This window comes from Aotus nancymaae, unplaced genomic scaffold (genome assembly GCF_030222135.1).
Source record: "Aotus nancymaae isolate 86718 unplaced genomic scaffold, 86718_ANA_hifiasm-v0.15.2.pri h1tg000010l, whole genome shotgun sequence".
NCBI lineage: Eukaryota > Metazoa > Chordata > Mammalia > Primates > Aotidae > Aotus > Aotus nancymaae.
In genome coordinates, this window is record NW_026988421.1 from 28,893,032 (window position 1) to 28,916,855 (window position 23,824).

General features: G+C 44.3%; 1 protein-coding gene across 1 annotated transcript; it reads right to left on the reverse strand.

Annotated features, from left to right (window-relative positions):
* Positions 1-3,782: 3,782 nt before the first annotated feature.
* LOC105708146 (ubiquitin-ribosomal protein eS31 fusion protein-like) lies at positions 3,783-4,238 on the reverse strand. The gene has a single exon (XM_064373661.1). The coding sequence runs from the start codon at positions 4,236-4,238 to the stop codon at positions 3,783-3,785; it is 456 nt and encodes a 151-aa protein (XP_064229731.1).
* Between the last annotated feature and the right edge of the window lie 19,586 nt (positions 4,239-23,824).

Here is a 23,824-nt window from a genome sequence, read left to right on the forward strand (position 1 = left end):
TTGGGTGACACCTCCTCATAGATTTTTTTCCCTTACCCTTCCAGCATATCTGTGCCCTCTCTCCTCCCCGAAGTTATCTGTTTTAAAATATATTTTTTCTATCCTATGAGTTCCTCAATATCAGTGACCAAATCTAATTAATATCTGGTTTTCCAGAGCTTCCCATAGGGCCTGGCACCAAGACAGTCTCAAAAAATAAGTAATGGGCTGGGCATGGTGGCTCATGCCTGTAATCCCAGCACTTTGGGAGGCTGAGGTGGGTAGATAGCTTGAGCTCAGGAGTTCAAGACCAGTCTGGGCAACAAAGCAAGGCCTCGTCTCTACAAAATAAAAATAAAAAATCAGCTGGGTGTGGTGGTACATGCCTATAGTCCCAGCTACTCAGGAATCTGAGGTAGGAGGGTGGCTTGAGCCCAGGAGATCAAGGCTGCAGTGAGTCATGATCGCCCCACTGCACTCTAGCCTGGACGACAGAACAAGACCCTGTCTTTAAAAATAAAATAAGGTTAAAAGAAAGGAAAAGAAATAAAATGGGCATGGTGGCTCCTGCCTATAATCCCACCACTTTGGGAGGCTGAGGTGGGTGGATCACTTGAGCCCAGGAGTTCTAGACCAGCCTGGGCAACATGGTGAAACCCTGTCACTACAAAAAATGCAAAAATTAGCCAAGCGTGGTGGTTGCACACCTGTGGTCCCAGCTACTCAGGAGGCTGAGGCAGGAAGATCGCTTGAGTCTAGGAAGCGCAGTTTGCAGTGAGCTGAGATCGCGCCACTCCCCTCCAGCCTGTGCAACAGAGTAAGACTCTTGTCTCAAAGGACAAAAAATAAAAAAGGAACAAGTGGTAAATGAAAGAATGAATGAATGAGTGGAAGGATGAGCTAGAATTTAGAGCCCCTCAATGGAGCCTGGGTACTCAGTCTAACCTCAGACCCTTCCTTTTTTGCCAGCTGCCAGATAGTCTCACAATTACTCCCGTTACCTGGAACCTCTTCACTGCAATGTGACCTTGTTTATATGAGTTTACCTCTCTGAGACTCAGTTTCCTCAAATGTAATATGATAAGTTAGGAGTACCTGATCCCTACTGTCCCTTCCAGATCAAATGTTATATGAATCCATGCTGTTTGCAAAGAGGAATTTTCCAAGCACTGTGAGGTTGTGTGTGGGGAGAGCACCAATGATATTGGTGCTTGAAAGAGATTTTCAGAGGCTTCAGCTTAACTCTCTAACTTGTGGGTTAGTAAACTATGGCCTGGAGCTAAATCCTATTCACCACCTGTCTTCAGATAGTCTACAAATTAAGAATGGCTTTTACATTTTTAAATGATTGGGAAAAAATCAAAATAAGAACAATATTTCATGATGTGAAAAGTATATGAGATTCATATTTCAGTGTCCATAAAGTTGCATTGGAACAAAGCTATGCTAATTGTTTACATTATTGTCTATAGCTGCTTTTGTACGACAGCAGAATTGAACAGTTGCAACAAGGCTATATGACCCTCAAGCCCTACATATTTCCCATCTGGCCCTTTACAGAAAACATTTACCGACCCCTGTTCTAATTCAAGAATCCTTAATGCCTTCCCACTGTCTACAGTGGCACTATGTGATAGAAATGTAATGTGAGCCACATATGTAATTTCACATTTTCTCTTCCTTCCTTCCTTCTCTCTTTTCTTTTCTCTTTTCTTTCTTTCTCCCTTTCTTTCTCCCTTTCTTCCTTCTTTTTCTCTTTCTTGCTTTTTCTTTCTTTCTCTTTCTTTCTCTCCTTTCTCTTTCTTTCTCCATTTCTCTTTCTTTCTCTCTTTTCTCTTTCTCTCTTTTTTCTTTCTCTTTCTTTTTTCCTTCTTTCCTTCTTTCTTTCTTGAGATGGAGTCTCACTATGTTGCCCAGGCTGATCTAGAACTCAGCAATCCTCCTGCTTTGGCCTCCCAAAGTACTGGGATTACAGGCATGAGCTACCGCACCGAGTTGATTTTATAGACTTTTATTTTGAGATGGGTCTTGCTATGTTGCTCTGGCTGACCTCAAACTCCTGGGCTCAAATGATCCTCCTACCTCAGCCTCCTGAGTAGCTGGGACTACATGGATGTGCTACTCTGCCCTGCAAATAAACATGATTTTCAAAAGTAAGACTAACAATATATTTTATTTGACCCAATAAATCCCAAATGTTATTTCAAAATGTAATCACTGCAAAAGTTATGAGATATTTTACATACTTTTTTCACTATGTCTTCAAAATCTGGTGTGTATTTCATGCCTACAGTACACCTCAGTGTGGGCTAGCCATATTTTAAGTGCTCAGTAGTCACATATGGCTAGTGGCTACTATCTTTGACAGCTCAGAGCTGTAAGATGAAGTCTAAAGTCTTTGACGTGAAATTCTTTGGCCCTTTGTTATTTGGTTTCAGCTTCATTCTTAACTGCTTCTTTAAATGCCAGCCAGACTGACCCATTCTATGCTCCCTAACTTAGAGATGATACTTACCACCTCTACTCCTTTGCTTCCTCCTTTCTTTGTGTGCTTTCTTTCTTTCTTTCTTTTTCTTTTGTTAACAGCTTTATTTAGATATAATTCACGTATGAGGCTGGGTGCACTGGCTCACACCTGTTATCCCAGCACCTTGGGAGGCTGAGGTGGGTGGATCATTTGAGTCCAGGAGTTTGAGACCTATCTGGGCAACACAGTGAAACCCTATCTCTACAAAAAATACAAAAATTAGCTGGGCATGATGGTGCACACCATAGTCCCAGCTACCCGGAAGGCTGAGGTGGGAGGATCGCTTGAGCCTGAGAAGCAGAGGTTACAGTGAGCTGAGATCATGCCACTGCATTCCAGCCTGGGCAACAGAGCCTGGGCAACCCTGCCTCCAATAATAATCATAGTTCCATACAGTTCACCCATTTAAAGTGGGCTTTTTGTATATCCCCAGCTGTGCAGCCATCACCACAAGAATTTTAGAAATATTTTCATCAGCCCCCAAAGAAACCCTGTACCTTTTTAGCAGTCACCCTCATTCCCCTCAGTGTCCCTCAGCCCTAGGCAATGGCTAATCTATTTTCTGTCTCTATGAATTTTCTTATTCTAAACAGTTAATATGAATGGAATCCTATAATATATGGTCTTTTGTGACTGGCTTCTTTCTCTTAGCATAACTTTTCAAGGTTTCTCCATGTTGTAGCATGCATCCGTTCTTCATTCCTTTTTACTGTCGAATACTATTCCATTGCTACTTCCTTTCTGATATGTTCACATCCTCCAATAACATTCCTTCAAGAGACTGAACTCTGGGGTCCCAGCAAAAACCTAAGAAGGAAAAAAAAAGCTCCCCTTCCTAGTCTACAATGTCTAAGATCAAACACAGGATCTCTTTGATTTTTAGAGGAAAAAAAGATAAAAACTATGAAACCATTAGCAATAAAATACTTTTTTTTTTTTTTTTTTGAGACGGAGTTTTGCTCTTGTTGCCCAGGCTGGAGTGTAATGGTGTGATCTCGGCTCACTGCAACCTCCGCCTCCCGGGTTCAAGCGACCCTCCTGCCTCAGCCTCCCGAGTAGCTGTGATTACAGGCATGCACCACCACGCCTGGCTAATTTTGTATTTGTAGTAGAGATAGGGTTTCTCCATGTTGGTCAGGCTGGTCTCGAACTCCTGACCTCAGGTGATCCACCTGCCCACCTTGGGCTCCCAAAGTGCTGGGATTACAGGCATGAGTCACCACACCTGGCAATTTTTTTTTTTTTTTTAGTTCATGTCTTTTATTAACTCATACAGTTACTTGTCTTCTGGTTTGTTGAAGCCGTAAGTCAGACAATATTTGCCACAATAATGTCTGTCGAGGTAGTTTGCCATAAACACTCCAGCCCGACATTCATCAGAAGGGCACTCTTGATGAAGGCAACTAATTTTGCCATTCTCATCCACCTTATAATATTTCAGGACAGCCAACTTAACCTTCTTTCTCTTGTGCTTATTCTTCTTGGTAGTGGTGTAAGACTTCTTCCTTTTCTTAGCACCACCATGCAGATGCAGAGTAGACTCCATTTGAATGTTGTAGTCAGACAAAGTACGTCCATCTTCCAGTTGCTTGCCAGCAAAGATCAGTCTTTGCTGATCAGGAGGAATTCCTTCCTTATCCTGGATTTTGGCCTTTACATTTTCTAACGTATCCAAGGGTTCAACTTCGAGGGTAATGGTCTTCCCCGTAAGAGTTTTCACAAAAATCTGCATTTTGGTAGTGGCTCCACCGTAAATGGCGAATTGAAAAAGTTTTTTTTTTTTTTTTTAAACCAAAACCCTACAAACCACAACATAGTTCAAAGAGAAGAGAATTTTAGATCAAACTGTTGATGACTCTGCAAAGACGTGCCAGGTGAGCCCATTCAGTGCACCAATAATCTGAATATGGCAATCCAGCCTCATTTGCAAACTGAGACCACGACGGTTCAAGCCATAAGGAGTCAGACCTCAGTTCCAGCTTCCCTCGGGAAGACATTTTTGCCATGCTGAGTAGTTGGCTGATTGCTCCATGAATAATAATCCCCATGGTCCACGCTTTCACAGCAAGAAAGTAACAAATCACAAACACCAACTACACTCCAACCCTTGCTCTTCAGCACCTAGGATCATGGTCCAGCTGATTCTGATTCCTCCGAGACCCCACACCGTTTCCCTCTCTGTCTTCTCCAGGGTCACCCTCATATCCCACCAAGGCTCCATCCTGTCTTCTCAACGGATTCCTCTTTTCCTATGGCTCCATCTCAACCCTTCTTTGTTCTCCCCACTCTCCATCCTTTTTCAGTCTCGTCCTATCTCCCTCCTCCTTTGCAACCTCTTCTTTTCTCTTCCCTATCCTGATTGCTCCCTCCTTATCTCTCCGCTGCCATCACCTTTCCTTCTGTTCTGGTATTTTCCCTCAGAGCCTTCCAAGAGCTCATGTGGAGCTGGGGAGCCTTCGGGGCACCTCCCTGGAGACAGCTAAGGATCTAGGAGTCAGATCCGAGGTTGAATTTGGCTCCATCATTTAACAGCTGTGGAACGATGAGCAAATGACTCAACCTCCCTTAGGATTAAATGCATGTAGCGGCATACAACGAGCACTCACTAACCATTCCTCATCCTTTTCAAGGCCTCACTTTTCAAGGAGAGCCTTTTCCACAGGTCCCAGAACCACCAGTCATCTCTGGGGTCTTTTCTTCAGGTCCTGTCCTCATCTGGGTCCTCTCCAGCCCCACGCGCGTTCATTCTCTCAGTCTCGGGGTCCACTTTATAACCCCCCACCCTTTCCAAACCTCTGCCCCTCTCCCCTTCTCCTCCTACTTTCCCAACGAGATTTTCGGGGGCCATCCCCAACCAAGAGCCTTGCTGGGCAGGTATTGGTGGTACCTGGAGCCGAAGTTCTTTAAGTCACGTGGTTCCTCAGTGACCAACGTCGCCCCAGCAACCGACCGACCCGACTACCCTGAGCGCCTTCTGATTGGCTGTCCTCTCAGAGATTTTTTTTAAGTCCTGCTGTTCCCTACTGCCGCAAGCGCACGAGTCACATGACCCAGTGGTTTGAGCCCCAGGACATGTGGTTTCTCCTGGGTCCTGAGCTCAGCTTGAGTTATTTGGGGTTTTCGTTGTTGTTGTTGTTGTTTTTCGAGATGGCGTCTCGCTCTGTCACCCAGGCTGGAGTGCAGTGGCACGATCTCAGCTCACTGCAGCCTCTACCTCCTGGGTTCAAGCTATTCTCCTGCCTTAGCCTCCCGAGTAGCTGGGATTACAGGTGCCCGCTACCACACCCGGCTAATTTTTGTAGTTTTAGTAGAGACGCGTTTTACCATTTTGGCCAGGCTGGTCTCGAACTCCTGATCTCAGGTGATCCACCCACCTCGGCCTCCCAAAGTGCTGGGTTTACAGGCATGAGCCACTGCACCCAGCTTCAGCTTTAGTTTTTAAATTTCTCCTTAAAGTGAAAATAAGCAATTTCTCCCACAGCTATGCTGCCCCTTCCTGAGCATGTTTAGGTAGGAATGTGAGCTATATATGGATTATTGTGAAAACACTGGTATCTGGCTGCAAAAATAATAGAAGTGTGATAAAAATAGGTAAAATACTTGAACTCAAGTATTTTCTGTGTGCTGGGTACCGTGCTAAGAGCTCTTCACATTTATCACTAGTACTGTCATTGTTCCCAACTACAGATGAGAAAGTGGGCTTCCAAAGGCCAAGTAATTTGCCCTATGTCTTGCAGTTAGTACAGAAATGGGAAAGCCAGGATTTGAATTTGAGTGTGACTCCAGAGCCTCCTGTGCAGCCTCTCCCCTGTGTGGAGTGTAGAGTTTACACACAGTGTCCATTCTCCCTCTGCCTTGGGAACAGTTCCTCTGGACATTAATGCCCCATCATTGATGGCCTCGGTGTAATATTTGGAGACAAGGGAACTGGTGAATATTTGGAAATGGGAAATCCCAAGTGAGGACTGGATTCACTCCTTTGGAAAAGGCCTCTCTCTAAAGCCTGAGAGCCAGCCATCCTAACCTGTCTCCAGGGATGATGGACTAGTCCCCAAAGAGGCTGTCTCTGGGGATGTGGGGGTTCCCAGTAGCCCCAGATGCAAGTGCTCAGTTGTAACAGTGGCCATCTGTAGGACATGGGCTAGATACCAGGAGATTTATAGCATTATTTCCATCACCTTTCACAATAAGTCTACGAGGTGGGTGAAGTGATTTGCCCAGAGCTAGTGTTGTTAGGATTCAAACCCAGGTCTGTCTAATGCTGTGGTACATTTCTACTTTGTCTTTGATTTTCTGTAAAAGTGTGACAGGCATTAAAAGTGAGCCTCTGTTATATGCCAATTACTCTACTGGGCTTTTTACATGTTTTATTGAATTGAATCTGTGCAATAATCCTTTTGGAAGGATATTATGAGCTGGGCACAGTGGTGCTCACCTGTAATCCCAGCTACTCAGGAGGAGAAGATGGGAGGATCCCTTGAGCCCAGGAGTTGGAGGCTGTAGTGCACTATGACTTGCCTGGGAAACATAGCAAGACCCCATTTCTCCCCCTCTCTTTTTAGAGATGGAATCTTGCTCTGTGTTCTGTTGCTCAGGCTGGAGTGCAGTTGTGACCATAGCTCAATGCAGCCTGGAACTCCTGGGCTCAAGCAATCCTCCTACCTTGGCTTCCCAAGTAGCTGGGACCACAGGTGTGTGCACCACGCCTGGCTAGTTTTTTTCTTGTTTTTTTTTGTAGAGATGAGATCTTGCTGTGTTGCCCAGGCTAGTTTTAAACTCCTGGCCTCAAGTAATCCTCCCACCTGAGCCTCCCAAAGTGCTGGGATTACAGGTATGAGCCACTGTACCTGGCATTAAAAAAATTTTTTTTTTTTATTTTTGCCCAGGCTGGTCTCAAACTCCTGGTCTCAAGTGAGCTTCCCTCCTCAGCCTCCCAAAGTGCTGCAATTACAGGCATGAGCCACCATGTCCAGAGCCATCTCTTTTTTAAAAATAAAGAGAAAAAATAAGGATATTATGATTTCCCTTTTACAGATGAAGAAGCTGAGGTTTAGAAAAATCCAGTAATGAGGCCAGGCATGGTGGCTCATGCCTGTAATCCTAGCACTTTGGGAGGCCGAGGCAGGTGAATCACCTGAGGTCAGGAGTTTGAGACCATCTGGCCAACATGGTGGAACCTGGTCTCTACTAAAAATACAAAAATTAGCTGGGGTGGTGGCAGGCGCCTGTAAACCCAGCTACTTGGGAGACTGAGGCAGGAGAATCGCTTGAACCCGGGAGGCAGAAGTTGCAATGAGCCAGGATCTCACCATTGTACTCCAGCCTGGTAGACAGAGTGAGACTCTGTCTCAAAAGAAAAAAAGAGAGAGAGAATTCCAGTAATTTACCCAAGGTTGCATGCTCTGTAAAAATGAGAAACAAAATTCACACTGGAATTTATTGACTTCTAAATGCATACCCTGCCTTCTACCCCATGTCAGAGGCCAAAGTTTTCAATTTGGATTGAGGGTTTGGACCAGTGCTGGCTCTAGCCCAGCAAGCACTTGTTTAGGGAACAGGTAAGAGCTCAGATTTGTCTGAACTTCCCTCAGGACCCCACGTTCTTGCTTTTACACCACTATGGGGTAAACCAGAGCAAAGCCCTGAGAGGAGGCAGCTGTTCCTCTTTCTGCAAGAGGGTCACAAGGAAACTGTGATGTTTCCATTGTTGTGCTTCAGTCCCCCATCCTGTGCATCTAGGTCCTGCTGAGCCTTTGGCTCTCTTGATTTTGTTTAAAAGAAAAATACCCCATGCCACAGATTCACAGGGGTGGAAAGGACTTTGAAGGAGAGTTATTAGTACAGCCTTCCATCTGATGCTTCACGGTGCCCCAGTTTCTTCCTCTACCTCTCAAGATTTCACAAGGTAAGGTAAAACAGTGGGGGTGGTAGCATAAGAACTGGAATAAATAGTTTATGGTCCTGAACACTTTAGATCAGCAGGCTGTTTGTTTTTTTTTTTTTTTTGAGACAGGATCTTGCTCTGTCACCCAGGCTAGAGTGCAGTCGCATGATCATGGCTTACTGCAGCCTCGACTTCCTGGGCTCAAGCAATCCTCCCACCTCAGCCTCCCAAGTAGCTGAGACCACAGGCATACACAACCACACCCAGCTAATTTTTGTACTTTTTGTAGAAATGGAGTTTTGCCATGGAGATTTGCCCAGGCTGATCTTGAACTCCTGAGCTCAAGCAGTCTGCCCACCTCAGCCTTCCAAAGTGCTGAGGACTGAGCCACAGCCGTAAACCACCACACCTGGCCCGTAGCAGTTCTTAAAGTGGGATTTGGGGACCCCATGAGTCCCCAAGATCTTTTCAGGATTCTGCAAGTTTAAAACTATTTTCAAATTAATACTAAGATGTTATTTACCATTTTCATTCTCATTCTTTCACAAGTAGACAGTGGCATTTTCCAGATGCTACACAATACGTGACATTGCAACATACTGAAGAAGGAAATAGAAGAATCATATCTTCTATGAAGTCAGAAATCAAATTTGCAAAAATGCAAAACAATGCAACTCTTCTTACTAATTTTTGGGGAAATATAATTATGTTTAATTAAAATGTTATGTCATATATAATTGGTTTATTCTTTTTAAAAATGAATTAGCTGTCTTTAAAAGTTCTCGGCTTTAATTTCTGAGTAAACGCTGATGGAGGCTGGGCGAGGTGGCTCACACCTGTAATCCCAGCACTTTGGGAGGCTGAGGCAGGTGGATCACCTGAGGTTGGGAGTTCGAGACCAGCCTGACCAACATGGAGAAACCCTGTCTCTACTAAAAACACAAAATTAGCTGGGTGTGGTGGTGGGCACCTGTAATCCCAGCTACTTGGGAAGCTGAGGCAGGAGAATCGCTTGAACCCAGGAGGTGGAGGTTGCAGTGAGCCGAGATTGTGCCATTACACTCTAGCCTGGGCAACAAGAGCAAAAAGCTCCGTCTCAAAAAAGAACAAACAAGCAAAACACTGATAGATTTTACCCACAATAGACAAAAGCTCTGTTGTGTCCTCAGTACTTTTCATGAGTGTGAAAGGACCCTTACACCAAAAAATTTGAGAACTGCTGCTTTAAATAATTATTTGCATCACATTGACATTATAGCGGACCTAACTGTGAGTGGTACAGAAGAATTTCTAGAATCATAGGCCTCACTAATTGGAATTTCCAGTGAGAAAAACCAGTAACAGCTAGGTTCTCTCACCCCAAGAGAACTCAGAGACAACGGCATAAAAGTCTGAACCTGGCCAGGCATGGTGGCTTGTGTCTGTAATCCTAGTACTTTGGGAGACTGAGGCAGGCAGATTACTTGAGGCCAGGAGTTCGAGACCAGCCTGACCAACATGGCGAAACCCCATCTTTACTAAAAATACAAAATTAGCTGGGCGTGGTGGTTCACACCTGTAGTCCCTGCTACTCAGGAGGGTGAGGTGGAGAATTGCTTGAACCCGAGAGACTGAGGTTGCAGTGAGCCAAGATCGCGCCACTGCACTCCAGCCTGGACAACAAAGTGAGACTTTCTTAAAAAAATAATAAAATAAAAGTCTGAACCAGAGTGTGGCTAAGCCCTATGATATCAAAGATAAAAAGAGTAAATGTACTTGTAGAAATGATTCAGGATGGGATATTTTTATGCTTTTTTGGGAGGATGATTTTATTTACAGCATGATAAGGATGTGTACATTTATTCAACGTCCCAAGGATTTACATGTAAACTAGATTTACAGTACAAAACAGATCAATAAAGTTACCCCTATACCTTTTTAAAAATTTAACAAATAATAATTGTACATATTTATGAGGTACATAGTGGTGTTTGATCATATAACGTATAGTGATTAGATCAGAGTAATATTCAGCTTTTTCCTTTTTTTTTCGAGATAGAGTCTCACCAAGTTGATGAGGCTGGTCTTGAACTCCTAGACTCAAGAGAGCCTCCTGGCTGAGCCTCAGTTGCTGGGAGTACAGGTGTGCACCACCACATCCAGCTTCTTTTGTACTTTGTTTCAATCTTATCAAGATATACTTGAAGCACACTAACTTGCATATATATAACATGTATAATTTGGTCAGTTTTGACTTATGCCTACACCTGCAAAACCGTTATAATAACTTTTTTTCTTTTTTGAGACGGAGTTTTGTTCTTGTTGCCCAGGCTGGAGTGCAATGGCGAAATCTTGGCTTACTGCAACCTCCGCCTCCTGGGTACAAGCAATTCTGCTGCCTCAGCTTCCCGAGTAGCTGGGACTACAGGCATGTGCCACCATGCCCAGCTAATTTTGTATTTTTAGTAGAGATAGGGTTTCTTCATGTCGATCAGGCTGATCTCGAACTCCTGACCTCAGGTGATCTTCCCGCCTCGGCCTCCCAAAGTGCTGGGGTTACAGGTGTGAGCCACCATAGCCGGCCCATTATTAACAATCTTATAACAATCAAGATAATCAGTATTTCCATCATACTCTAAAGTTTCTTTTGCTCCTTTGTAATCCCTCTTCCCTGTGCCTCATCCCCAGGCAACCACTGGTCTGCTTTCTATGACAACTATTTAATTTGCACTTTCTACCATACTATATACATGAAACCATATAGTAAGTACTCTTTTGTTGTCTGGCTTCTTTTGCTCTGCATGATGATTTTCAGATTCACTTATGTGATTGTTGGGTTGAGATTTGAACTGAGTGACTTTAGGGAAATTGCTTAACCTGTCTGTGCCTTAGAGAAGAAACGATACATAATTTCTACCTTGCATAGTTGTGAAGATAAAATGAGTAATGTAAGTAAATAAAACATGTGGCTCAGTTCCTGGTACTTACTGGGTGTTTGACAAATAGTAGTTATTTTTGAATATATGTTTGGGATAGGGATTAAGGAGGGTAACTAGTACAGCATGGGGATAGGGGAGAATCTTGTTTAGACTAATTTGATTCATAGCTCAGGTTTAACTATTTGTTCAGTGTTTCTCACTTGTACACCTAAAACCTCCACACATGCCAACCTAACCAGGAAATTTTTCTTCGGTGAAGGCTGGGGTCATGGAAATTTGTAGCTTTGAAAGCCCTGCCAGTTTGGAGGGCTGTTGGAAAAAAACAAAATCCCACTAGGCTTCTTTGAAAATGGAAAAGGTGTATTCCTCCTTCACACTCATTGACTTCAAGTCCAGTGGGCCAGGTTTGTTCAAGCTTGGAATGAAAACTCCTTGCTTGGGGATGGGGCGAACTTCAGGAGGTTCTTGACCAGAGGAAGTAGGAGAGCAAGGTTTTCTGTGTGACTTATTGTAGCCAAACCTAGGTTGGGACAGACGTGGTCAAGCTGAGAAGTTTCTCAGAGAATCCTAACAGGATCCCCTGCTTGTCCACCCTTCCATGCAACAAGGACCATGGGGACCTGTTACAATCCTGTTGTGTTTGCTGCAGGCAACTGCAGCTTCTTGCTTCTTCATGCTGCTGGGAGGTAGCTGCTTTTTCCTAAGCCTGAAGACACAGTCTAAGAGAAAAAAAAAAAAAACAACACAAAGAGGACACGAGAGTAGAAGAGAGAAGGGAGGGTGAGAGAGGGTTGCATTGATCACTGTCTGTTCAGGTCTAGCTGGAAAACACAATGAAGTGAAAAGGCTTCTTGGTTGGTGTGCTTCTCTTCATTTTTTTCCCAGGGTTGGAAGTGGGGAGGGAGGGATGGGAAAAAAAAAAGAAAGGAAGAGGAGGAGGACTGGCATGTCCTGAGCCCAAGCAGAGGCAGCACGGAGCCTTCAGCCTTAGGAAGGGGAAAGTCATTTAGGGATTCTGGGACCCCCTTGGGTCATCCCTTGCGCACCAATCCCTTCCTTCCACAAGAGACTGTGGCTGAAGGTGATGCTGCCAATACTGCAGTTTAAGCAAAGAAAAACCAAGTGGCTGAAGCCTAGTCATCTGTGCCTTAGGGGAAAAAAAAAGCCACCATACAATTTTTCTTCCACTTGGTGGTGGGATGAGTATTTGTTCTGGTTTTATTTTTTTCCAGCATAGAGTATTTGCCAACTTTTATTGTGTTCTTACTTTGCGTCAAGCATTATCCTAAGAGTTGTACATGTGTCATCTCCATTAATCCTTGCAACAAACTTGTGAGGTGCTGGTTCTATTATTAGTCCCATTTTACAGATAAAGAAACAGGATTAGAAAGATTAAGTAAAGACCCTAAGGTCATATAACTGGTAAGTGGCAGAACAGGCTTCTTCCCCATCAGTCTGGTCTCTAATCCTGCATTCTTAAGTGCTGCGCTATGTGGATATTTAGATATAGTCTCTCAAATAGCTCACAGTTTATTATTACTAGGGAAGGAGGGCTGGAGCTAGGGAGGAGGGAGATGGATAGTTACATATGGAAGCAGCCACAGTACAATGTGTTATAGGTCATCCTAGCAAGTTGAAGTAAATTCTTGAAATAAAGGCCAAAGAAGAGAATGATTTTTCTAGAGGCCTGGGATGATAGGGTAAAGAAAGTCTTTTTACTCTTTAAAAAGTTAATAGGAGACTTTTCTTTTCTTTTTTATTTACTTTTTTAGAGACAGGGCCCTACACTGTTGCCCAGGCTAGAGTACAGGGATGTGATCATAGCTCACTGCAGCCTAAACTCCTGGGCTCAAGTGATCCTCCTGCCTCAGCCTCCCAGGTAGCTGGGACTACAGGTGTACATGCCACCATGGCCTACTAATTTTTTTTTTTTTTTTGGTAGAGACTGGGTCTTGCTTTATTGGTCAAGCTGGTCTTGAACTCCTGGGCTCAAGTGATCCTCCCACCTTGGCCGTCCAAAGTGCTGGAACTACAGGCGTGCACCACCACACCTGGCCAATATGTGACTTTTTAGAAGGCTAAAGGTGCCAGAGAAGATCTAGGTAAGAAAAAGTGGCTGGGGAAGGGTTAAAAGCTCAAGCTCTAGAGCTTATTGCCTGGCATCAAACTCAGCTCTGCCACTTAGTAGCTCTGTAACCTTGGTCAAGTTACTTGCCCCTTCTGAGATTCATCAATAAAACGAGGACACATGGCCAGGTGCAGTGGCTCACTCCTATAATCCCAGCACTTTGGGAGGCTGAGGTGGGTGGATCACCTGAGCTCTGGACTTCAAGACCAGCCTGACCAACATGGAGAAACCCCATCTCTACTAAAAATACAATATTAGCCAGACGTGGTGGTGCATGCCTATAATCCCAGCTACTTGGGAGGCTGAGGCAGGAGAATTGCTTGAATCTGGGAGAAGGATGTTGCAGTGAGCTGAGATTGTGCCATTGCATTCCAGTCTGAGCAACAAGAGCAAAACCTCGCCTCAAGAAAAAAAAAATTGAGGACACATTAGCCATCAAACAAATGTTTACAGAGAGCTATTCTGTGTTAGGGAACAGAGATCTACTGGTATACCAGATGGACAGGGCTCCTGTACTCACAAAACTGACATCCCATTGTGGCTACCCCATGTGCTGATATGTCTGGAACATTCCACCCACCCCTAATTCCTTTTTTTTTTTTTTTTTTGAGACAGAGTCTCACTGTGTCACCCAGGCTGGAGTTCTGTGGTGTGATCTCGGCTCACTGAAACCTCTGCCTCCTGGATTCAAGCGATTCTCCTGTCTCAGCCTCCTGAGTAGCTGGGATTCCAGGTGTGTACCACCACACCCAGCTAATTTTTATATTTTTAGTAGAGATGGGATTTTACTGTGTTAACCAGGATGGTCTCGATTTCCTGACCTCGTGATCTGCCCACCTTGACCTCCCAAAGTGTTGGGATTACAGGCGTGAGCCACCACACCCAGCTCTCCCCTAATTCTTTACTCCTATCCTTTCTTATGTCAGTTCAGGGAGATTTTCTCAGGTAAGTTTCCTCCTGATCTATCAGTTGCCATAGGACCACAAACGTGGCCCATGTGTCTGTGCCAAAAGACACAGATGTATCTTTGACAATATCTGACATCATTATTAGTTGTTTGATTCTTTGACCAGCCTGTAAACTCCTTGAGGACAAACACAGTGTGTGATTTTTGTTTGTTTTGTTCTGTTTTGAGCTCACTGTGGCTGGTTCATAATAGGTTTTCATGAAATACTTGTTGAAGGTAAATGAAATGAGACGGTGCATGTAAAGGACTTGGCATGGTCTTGTACACTCAAAACTCAATGTAATGCTATTTCCTGTTATTACCTGACATTTATGCTTCCTGACCAGAAAGCTTCAGTAAGCCCCCTCTGCACTCGTCCACCTACCTGCCTTTGACATCCGGTATTGTGCAAACAGACTGTGCTGGCTGCTTAAATGCCGTTGCCCCTCTCTTCCTCGTTGGCAGATCCTGGATTTTGTGCAGTTGTTCACTCTTTCTTCCAGGCTAGTAAGTGGCAGAACTGGGATTTGGATCTAAGCAGTAGGTTCCACAGTCTGAGCTTTTAACCTTTGAAAAAGTCACATGTTGGTAAATATTTGCAAATCTTATATCTGATAAGGAGTTGACATCCATACTATATATAGAGAACTCCTATAACTCAACAACAAAAAGACAATTCAATTTAAAAATGGGCAAAGGGGCCAGGTGATGTGGCTCATGCCTGTAATCCCAGCACTTTGGGAGGCCGAGGTGGGCAGATTACCTGAGGCCGGGAGTTCGAAACCAGCCTGACTAACATGGAGAAACCCCGTCTCTACTAAAAATATAAAAATTAGCCGGGCATGGTGACACATACCTGTAATCCCAGCTACTTGGTAGGCTGAGACAGGAGAATTGCTTGAAGCCGGGAGGCAGAGGTTGCAGTGAGCTGAGATTGCGCCATTATACTCCAGCCTAGGCAACAAGAGCAAAACTCCGTTTCAAAAAAGAAAAAGAAAGAAAGAAAGATGTAGAATGATAAGAAGGAGAAAGGAGAAATTAGGCCTTCTGTTTTCAGACAGGTTGGACAAATCCGGCAAAAAGAGTCGTTATTGAACTCTGTGTCAGTTGGGTCCTCTGGGCAGTAGATGCTGGGACAGAGTGATATTTTGGGGGTTGGAGGCAGTAACCCCTGTGAAAGATAAATGAGGAAGGAAGCAGAATTGAGTAGGAAAAGTCTCAAATCATGATGTAGCATGTATCAGAACTTCCTTCCTTTTAAAGGTTGAGTAATATTCCATTGTATGAATACATCCCATTTTATTTATTCATTCATTCATCAGCAGACGTGTGGGTCGCTTTCACCTTTTGGTTATTGTCAATAATGCTGCTATGAGCATGGGTGTACAAATGGCTGTTTGTTACCCTGCTTCCAATTTGTGTACATACCCCACGTGGCACCCATGTGGCTATTGTTTATTTTTTGAGGAATCTCCATACTATTTTCCATAGCATCTATACCATGTTACATTCCCACCAACAGTGCACAAGGGCTCCAATTCCTCCACATGCTCACCAACACTTGTTATTTTCTGGGTGTATTAGTCCATTCTCACACTGCTTTAAAGAACTGCCCAAGACTGGGTAATTTATTAAGAAAAGAGGTTTAATTGACTCACAGTTCTACAGGGCTGGAGAGGCCTCAGGAAACTTACAATTATGGTGAAAGGGGAAGCAAATACATCCTTCTTGACATGGTGGTAGGAAGTAGAAGTGCTGAGCAAACGGGGAAAGCCCCCTATATTAATAAAACCATCAGATCTCGTGAGAACTCACTCACTGTCATGAGTGTTCAGTGTATCATAGTAGAGATGGGATTTCACCATATTGGCCAGGAGGTCTCGATCTCTTGACCTCGTGATCCGCCCTCCTCGGACTCCCAAAGTGTTGGGATTACAGGTGTGAGCCACCATGCTTAGCCTTTTGAGATGGAGTCTTGCTCTGTCACCCGGGCTGGAATGCAGTGCATAATCTCGGCTCACTGCAACCTCCACCTCCCAGGTTCAAGCAAATCTCCTGCCTCAGCCTCGCAGGTATCTTGGATTACAGGTATGCACCACTGCACCCTGCTAACTTTTTTGTATTTTTAGTAGAGATGGAGTTTCACCATATTGGCCAGGCTGGTCTTGAAATCTTGACCTCAAGTGATCCACCTGCCTTGGTCTCCCAAAATGCTAGGATTACAGGCATGAGCCACCCAAACTTCCTGTCTAGAATCTCCCCTGCCTCCATTATTCTCAATTCCTCTGCCAAATTTTATATTTCACCATAGCATTTACTGCTGTCTGAAATCACCATTCTCTGTGTTTATGGAGGGCAGAAAATCTGACTGCTGTATTCCCAGAACCTAGAACAGGTTCCGGCAAAGAGTCATTGAAGGGATGCTTAATCTCACCTTTAAGGCAAGTTTATATTCATTGTTTCAAATAATAGGTCATATTTGAAGAACAATAGTTTCCAGTGTTTCTGCTGTCACCTCCCTTGGTCCTCACAGAAGCCTTTGGGGTAGGCCTGGCACGGTTACTCCTTCTTTAGGGTCTGCTCAGACTTGCTGGTGTTCAGCCTGGGGTGCCCCCCAGTTCTTTGCCTGCATCACTCTCTGCCTCCTTCTGTGTCCCTTCCTCAGGAAGGCTGGCCCTGGTGTTGCAGCCCAGGTTAGGAATCCTGCGACACGCTCTCTTCACCCTTTGTAAGTCTCTTTGTGGCCCTAATCACAATGGTAGTGAAATAATTATGCCAGTATTTCACGATAGGCTCCCTGACTAGCCAGTGCTCCCCGGGAACAGGGCCTTGTCATGCCTGTATACCTCATACACCACTCACTGTGCCTGACATAGAGTAGGTGCTCATTATATGCATGTGCACTTGTATATGTATGTATATCTATGTATGCATATAAAAATGAATTTTTTCCAACCAATAGATGAGGAGATCAAAACTCTATGGTCTAAGCCAAGGGTTCCCAATCTCTCAGGCCATGGACTGATACCAGGCACAGCAGGAGATGAGCAGTAGGCATTGCTGCCTGAGCTGGACCTCCCATCAGATCGGTGGTGGCATTAGATTCTCATAGGAATGCCATCCCCATTGTGAACTGTGCATGTGAGGGATTTAGGTTGCCCACTCATTATGAGAATCTAACTAATGATTGGAGGTGTAACAGTTTAATACCAAAATCAGCCCCTCTGTGCCCATCCATGGAAAAATTGTCCTCCATGAAACCTGTCCTTGGTGCCAAAAAGGTTGTGGACTGCTAGGTTAAGCCACTGGCTTAAAAACTTTTTTGTTAGTTACCCATAGTAGAACGTTTGTTGTTCATTATGACCCCAGGAAGCATACATACACACATATACTTCCCTTACTGTGGACTAGGCACTGCTATTTTCTATTCTACTCAATTTCTTTTATTAAAACATTTTTAGGGCCAGGCGCCGTGGCTCATGCCTGTAATCCCAGCACTCTGGGAGACCAAGGCGGGTGGATTACCTGAGGCCAGGAGTTTGAGATCAGCCTGGCCAAAACAGAGAAACCCCGTCTCTACTAAAAATACAATAATTAGCCAGGTTTGGTGTCAGGTGCTTGTAATCCCAGCTACTTAGAAGGCCGAGGCAGGAGAATCGCTTGAACCTGCGAGGCAGAGGTTGCAGTGAGCTGCGATTGCACCATTGCCTTCCAGCCTGGGTGACAGAACAAGACTCCGTCTCAAACAGATTTTTTTTTTTAGTTCCAGTCTATTTCACTGATTTCATGACGCACTCACATCTGTGCAAGCTTAGCCTACATGACTTGTTCAAGGTCACATGCTAGTAGAGTGGTGGAAGGCAGTATTTTCCTGCCTGTTACATTCTGGTGGGTTTCTTGCCCTAAGGCAGAACTAAAAGTTATGTGTCAGTTTTGATAACAGAGGAAAAAATTCATTCTTCTACTCCTCAGTCACAGTTCAGCCAAGGCTGGTCTCACCATCTGCAGGCATTTCAATTTGGTTCATTGAGATACCTCAGCTTTCTGCAATGTAGCTACTCAGAAGGTTCCTCCTAGAAGCTCCAAAGGGAAAGAGTTAGTCATGATGGGTGGCACACCCAGACTTGCTGGAATTCTCATCCGAATTACACCAAACATTAACACATGGACAAAGGCACATGGCATATTAAATGATTTACTGGGGTCAAAGATCAAGTCAATGGCAGGCCTAACGTTAACCTGCCGCATATCCTCAGAGTCTGCTGGGCTAAGACGTGGGGAAGCCTTGGCTAGGCCGGGCCCAGCAGCCCGGACCTGGTCAACCATCAGCAATCTACAACGGTACCTTCTTTTCCTACCAGAGGGAAGTTTGACTTGAACTTTTGGGAGACCTGCCTTCATGGAATCCAGATTCCTCTGCTTCAGAGGGTAATTTAGCTGGTGTTGGATTCAGAAGCCTAGAGAAAGCTGAAATTGTTTATTTGTTCTTTTATTCCTGGATTTATAATTTGACCTAATATACTGTATGTCTGTACATGTGTTGATCTCAGAAAATGTTTGAGCTTGCCTGCTGCTCAGGCCACATTGGCAGGCAGCTGTTAAAGCCATCAGCAATGTTTGCTTCAGTTACAAAAGAAAACATTCTCTGTTTGGGGCTATGTTGTTGTTTTTTTCTTTCCTGATTTAAAAGGGGAAGTATGTTTCCCAGTAGAGATGTGGAGCTGCCCCCATCCCCTTCTAGGGCTAAGAATGGCTAAGAAAACTTTTCAGCACACCTGGCTCATCATCTTTCTAATATTCATACTCTCTCTCTCCCTGTGGAAGTATTCTTAGGGGCTTTGGTTTGAAATTATTTGAGCAACTGAGCAGGTTTCTCTCCTTTCCCTGGGGACACCAGTTTATGGTTCAACATCTCCCTCAAACTCTGGTGTGTTTTTAGCTAAGAAAGACTCAGGTTTTGTCCCATTATCAGGTGCACTGACAAAATAACTGCTGATGGGAATAAGAAAACACGAGTAATTCTAACCCCTGCCCAGAACCTTTGAAGGAATGCACAAACCCTGACCTTGCTTTGGTGCTTTGGAGAGACCATCTGGGAAAACTTCATTTCCAAAAGTATATATGAATTTGAGAGTTCCTCTGACTGGAATGTAGGAAAAGCCATATGGTAAATGATGGGGGGGAGGGGTCATATATGCAAATATTTGTTTCAGCGAAAACAACTCAAATGAGAGTTGTCCATGATAAGTCCATCCTGGAAGACCTGACCTGTGCACTGGGGAGGAGCAGGGAAGGAGAAGAGATAAAAGGGAATGAAGAACAGAGAAGCCAGACCATGGCCGAGAAACAGGCCACAAAGGCAGGACACTTGCCGTAGGCTGGAGGTGCTGTTGGAAATGTCAGCCCGAAGTTCAGGAACCAGGTGGAAGCAAAAGAGGCAGGAAGGTTTGGAAGTGAGGAACGGAAGTCTCGGAGGAAAATTTGGTTGCCTAAATGAGAGAGGCTTGGAAAAAAAAAAAGACAACCTATAATACCTCAGAGGAATCCAGGGACTATTAGAATCTATCAAAAAGCCATTTCGACTCAAAATTGAAGATGAGGTCTGGGCTACTACATGGAAAGTTCTCAACAACCCCAGGATTTCTGGCTAAAGGACACAGTCAAGTTGAAACTGCAAATCACCAAGCTAAGGTGTTCACTTGAACTATGTGACTCCAAAAAATAAGGCTTATAAATGTTATCTTTTTTAAAAAATTTCAAATCCCAGCCAGGTACAGTAGCTCACACCTGTAATTCCACTTTGGAAGGCCGAGGCAGGAGGAATCCTTGAGCTCAGGAGTTCAAGACCAGCCTGGGCAACATAACAAGACCCATCTCTATGAAAAAAAACTTTTTTTTTTCCTTCCGACAAGCCAGAAATGGTGGTGTGCACCTGTAGACCTAGCTACTTGTGAGGCTGAGGCAGAGATTGTTTGAGCCCAGGAGGTGGAGCCTGCAGTAAGCCATGATCATGCCACTTCACTCCAGCCTGGATGACAGAGCAAGACCCTGTCTCAAAAAAAAAGAAAAAAAATTCAAATCCAAAATTTTCATTGCTGATATTTAGTATATGACAGCAACTGACTTTTGTATATTGATCTTCTAACATGGAATCTCTCTCCATTTATTTAGATCTCTGATTTTTTTCACCAGTGTTACATAGTTTTTTTCATATAGATCCTGTGTGTATTTTGTTAGATTTGAGCCTAAGTGGTTTTTTTTTTTTTTCTTGGTGCTATTGTACCTGGTATTGTTTTTTACATTTCAAATTTCAATTGTTCATAGCTGGTCTTTAGGAAAGCATAGGAAATAAGACTTTTTTCTTCTTAACTGTTGTACCCAAAACCACTCCTAGTGAGGGAAAGCTGGGGCAGGATGGGTCAGTAATCACAGCTGTCCCCTCCCCATCTTTCCCTCCCCTTCACTCTGTAAATGTTTGTTTATTTCATTTGACTGAGTGGATGTTATGCTAAAGAACAACCAGGGAAGAGAGGTACTGTTAAGACATAGGGGAAAATTCTAAGCCCCAAGGTTAAGCTCATTGGAGGAGAGATGTTTGAATTCTTAGCGTTTGAGACAGAATAGAGGATGTGGGAAAATTAATAGGAACAACATAGTGAGAGGGGGTTTCACCAAATGACGTGGGGAGGCTGGGCGAGGTGGCTCGTGCCTGTCATCCCAGCACTTTGGGAGGCCCAAGTGGGCAGATTGCTTGAGCCCAGGAGTTTGAAACCAGCCTGGGCAACAAGGTGACACCTTGTCTCTACAAAAAAATACAACAATTAGCTGGGTGTGGTGGTGCATGCCTGTAGTCCCAGCTACTCGTGAGGCTGAGGTGGGAGGATTGCTGCAGTCCGGGAGGCAGAGGTTGTAGTGAGCCGAGATCACACCACTGCACTCCAGCCTGGGTGACAGACAGACCCTGTCTCACAAAATAAAGAGGGGGAAATAGACATCTGGTAAATATGATACTTAGGTTTACATGTAACATTCTACAAAAACAGTATATGAATTGAGCTCAAACTCCCATTTTTGGCCCAGAATAATTAAATTAGAGTATAATTAAGTTGTTTTTTGTTTGTTTTTGAGACAGAGTCTCATTCTGTCCCCCAGGCTGGAGTGCAGTGGCATGATCTTGGCACACTGCAACCTCCACCTTCTGGGTTCAAGCAATTCTCCTCCCTTTGCCTCCCAAGTAGCTGAGATTATAGGCACCCACCACCACACCTGGCTGATGTTTGTATTTTTAGTAGAGACAGGGTTTCGCCATGGTTGGCCAGGCTGGTCTCAAACTCTTGACCTCAGGTGATCTGCCTGCCTCAGCCTCCCAAGGCTTTTTTTTTTTTTTTTTTTTAAATAGAGATGGGGGTCTAACTATGTTGCCCAGGCTGGTCCCAAACTCCTGAGCTCAAGCAATCCTCCTGCTTCAGCCTCCCAAAGTGATGGATTATAGGCAAGAGCATGGCCTAAGTCATTGCTGTCTTACTGTTTATGCCAATGCTTGCTTCAGAAAAACAAGGAGATTGCAAATGTGACAGTCTCTGTGCAACTTAGAGTTTGTTGCTGACGTGAGGCTTATTGGTTGTGAGAAAGTAGGACTTTCTGTGGAAACTGGGATGAGGAAAAAAACGAGAAGATTCTGTACCTCACCCTTTTACTCACAGTGCCTGGCAAGTTACCTAGGAAGTAGTGTTCAATAAATGCACATTGAACCAATCTGGAAGCAATTAGGCAACTTTGATCTTAGCACCCAAGTGCAGGATGGCAGGGACAGAGTTGAGTTTAAGCAATTGTTATCAACAGAATCTATGGTAACAGCTAAGTCAGGATTCATTTGGCATCCAAAAGTTGTTTTTTTGCTTGTTTGTTTTTAAGACATTTTTGGTCTGGCATGGTGGCTCAGCCTGTAATCCCAGAACTTCTTTGGTGGGGCAAGGCAGGAGGATTGCTTGAGCCCAGGGGTTTGAGAGTAGCCTGGGCAACATAGCAAGACCCCTTCACTACAAAAAATAAAAAATTAGCTGGACATGATGGCACATGCCTGTAGTCCCAGCTACTAAGGAAACTGGGGTGGGAGGATTGCTTTAGCTCAGGAGGTTGAGATTACAGAGAGCCATGATCATGCCACTGTACTTCAGCCTGGGTGACACAGCGAGACCCTGCCTTAAAACAAAAACAAACAAAACAAAACACACATACAAAGTAAAGAAAAGAATTTTTTTTAGAGACAGGGTCTCTTCATATTGCCCAGGCTGGCCTTCAACTTCTGGCCTCATGCAAACCTCCCACCTTGGCCTCCCAAAGAAGTGCTGGGATTGCAGCTGGAGCCACCACACCTGGATGGCATGTAAGAGTTTTTAATGAGACAAAGGGTAGATCATACTCTGGACAGAAAGGGTGTTGCTTGCTCAGTGACCAAGGGAGTTGAGAGACACGGCTCTGGACTGGATTGCAGGTGAACTGTCTGTGGATTCACTCCTTCCCTAAGTTTGAAGAATGTCTGCTGAGCTGTCAGGATGAACGTGTAGCTGGGAGGTATGCGGTGTGCTGGAGAACCGGGCAGTGATAGGATATCCCTCAGAATCTCTCGTCATCACGATTACCTGTGATTCTTTTGGATTGTGTACAGCTGGACTCCAAGATGCCCTTGAGCTGTGGTGAGAGTTGCGCCCTTAGCTGGAGGGAGTCTAGTTCACCGTGACCACAGGGGACACCATCTGGGGTGCCAGAGCCACGGCTTGGAGCAGCAGAAGTCCCTGAGTCTTAAGGGGTAGGGATAGAAGGTCACCCAAGTGGTAACAAGTGTAGTAGGAGAACCGTTTCTAAGAAGTCTGCTCTGAGTCACAATTAATTAAGGTGTAGGGGAAAAGGCACCTTCTTACCAAATGTCCAGGTGTCATTCTGGGCTCCAAGAAAGTAATTTACACAAGTTTCTTACCTGGAGTGTTTCCCCAAGAACTGGCATATTGTTTGCGTTTCTTTCATGCCTCCACAAACACTGAAGAGGTTTCTTTAGGTAGTTACTATACCCAAGAAAACTGGCATTTTCTTCTTAGGCAAGGACCTCTAATACTACTTTAGAGACTAACAAATGTTCATAAACAATTAAATACAGAAGGAGGTTTTACGAGGTGAGGCCATGAGCATGAGCTTTGCCAGCAGTTGATCCAAGCTCAGTTTTCCTGTACATTAACTTTGTGGCCTTGGACAAATCACTTGACCTTTCTGAGTCTCTGAGGAATAGGGATGATGATAATAATAATAATACCCTTTCTGTTAACTTTACAGGCTACTATTGTAAGCTAGGAGGTGCTGTGCGTTCATTTTAATTATTGTTGGGACAAAACTGTTATCAGGGCTCTCTGAAAATTGCTTTGGGAGAGAGTCCATTTAGAAGGACTGA

Coding starts and splice junctions, on each gene's coding strand:
- LOC105708146 (XM_064373661.1), bottom strand. CDS start 4,238: ATGCAGATTTTTGTGAAAACTCTTACGGGGAAGACCATTACCCTCGAA.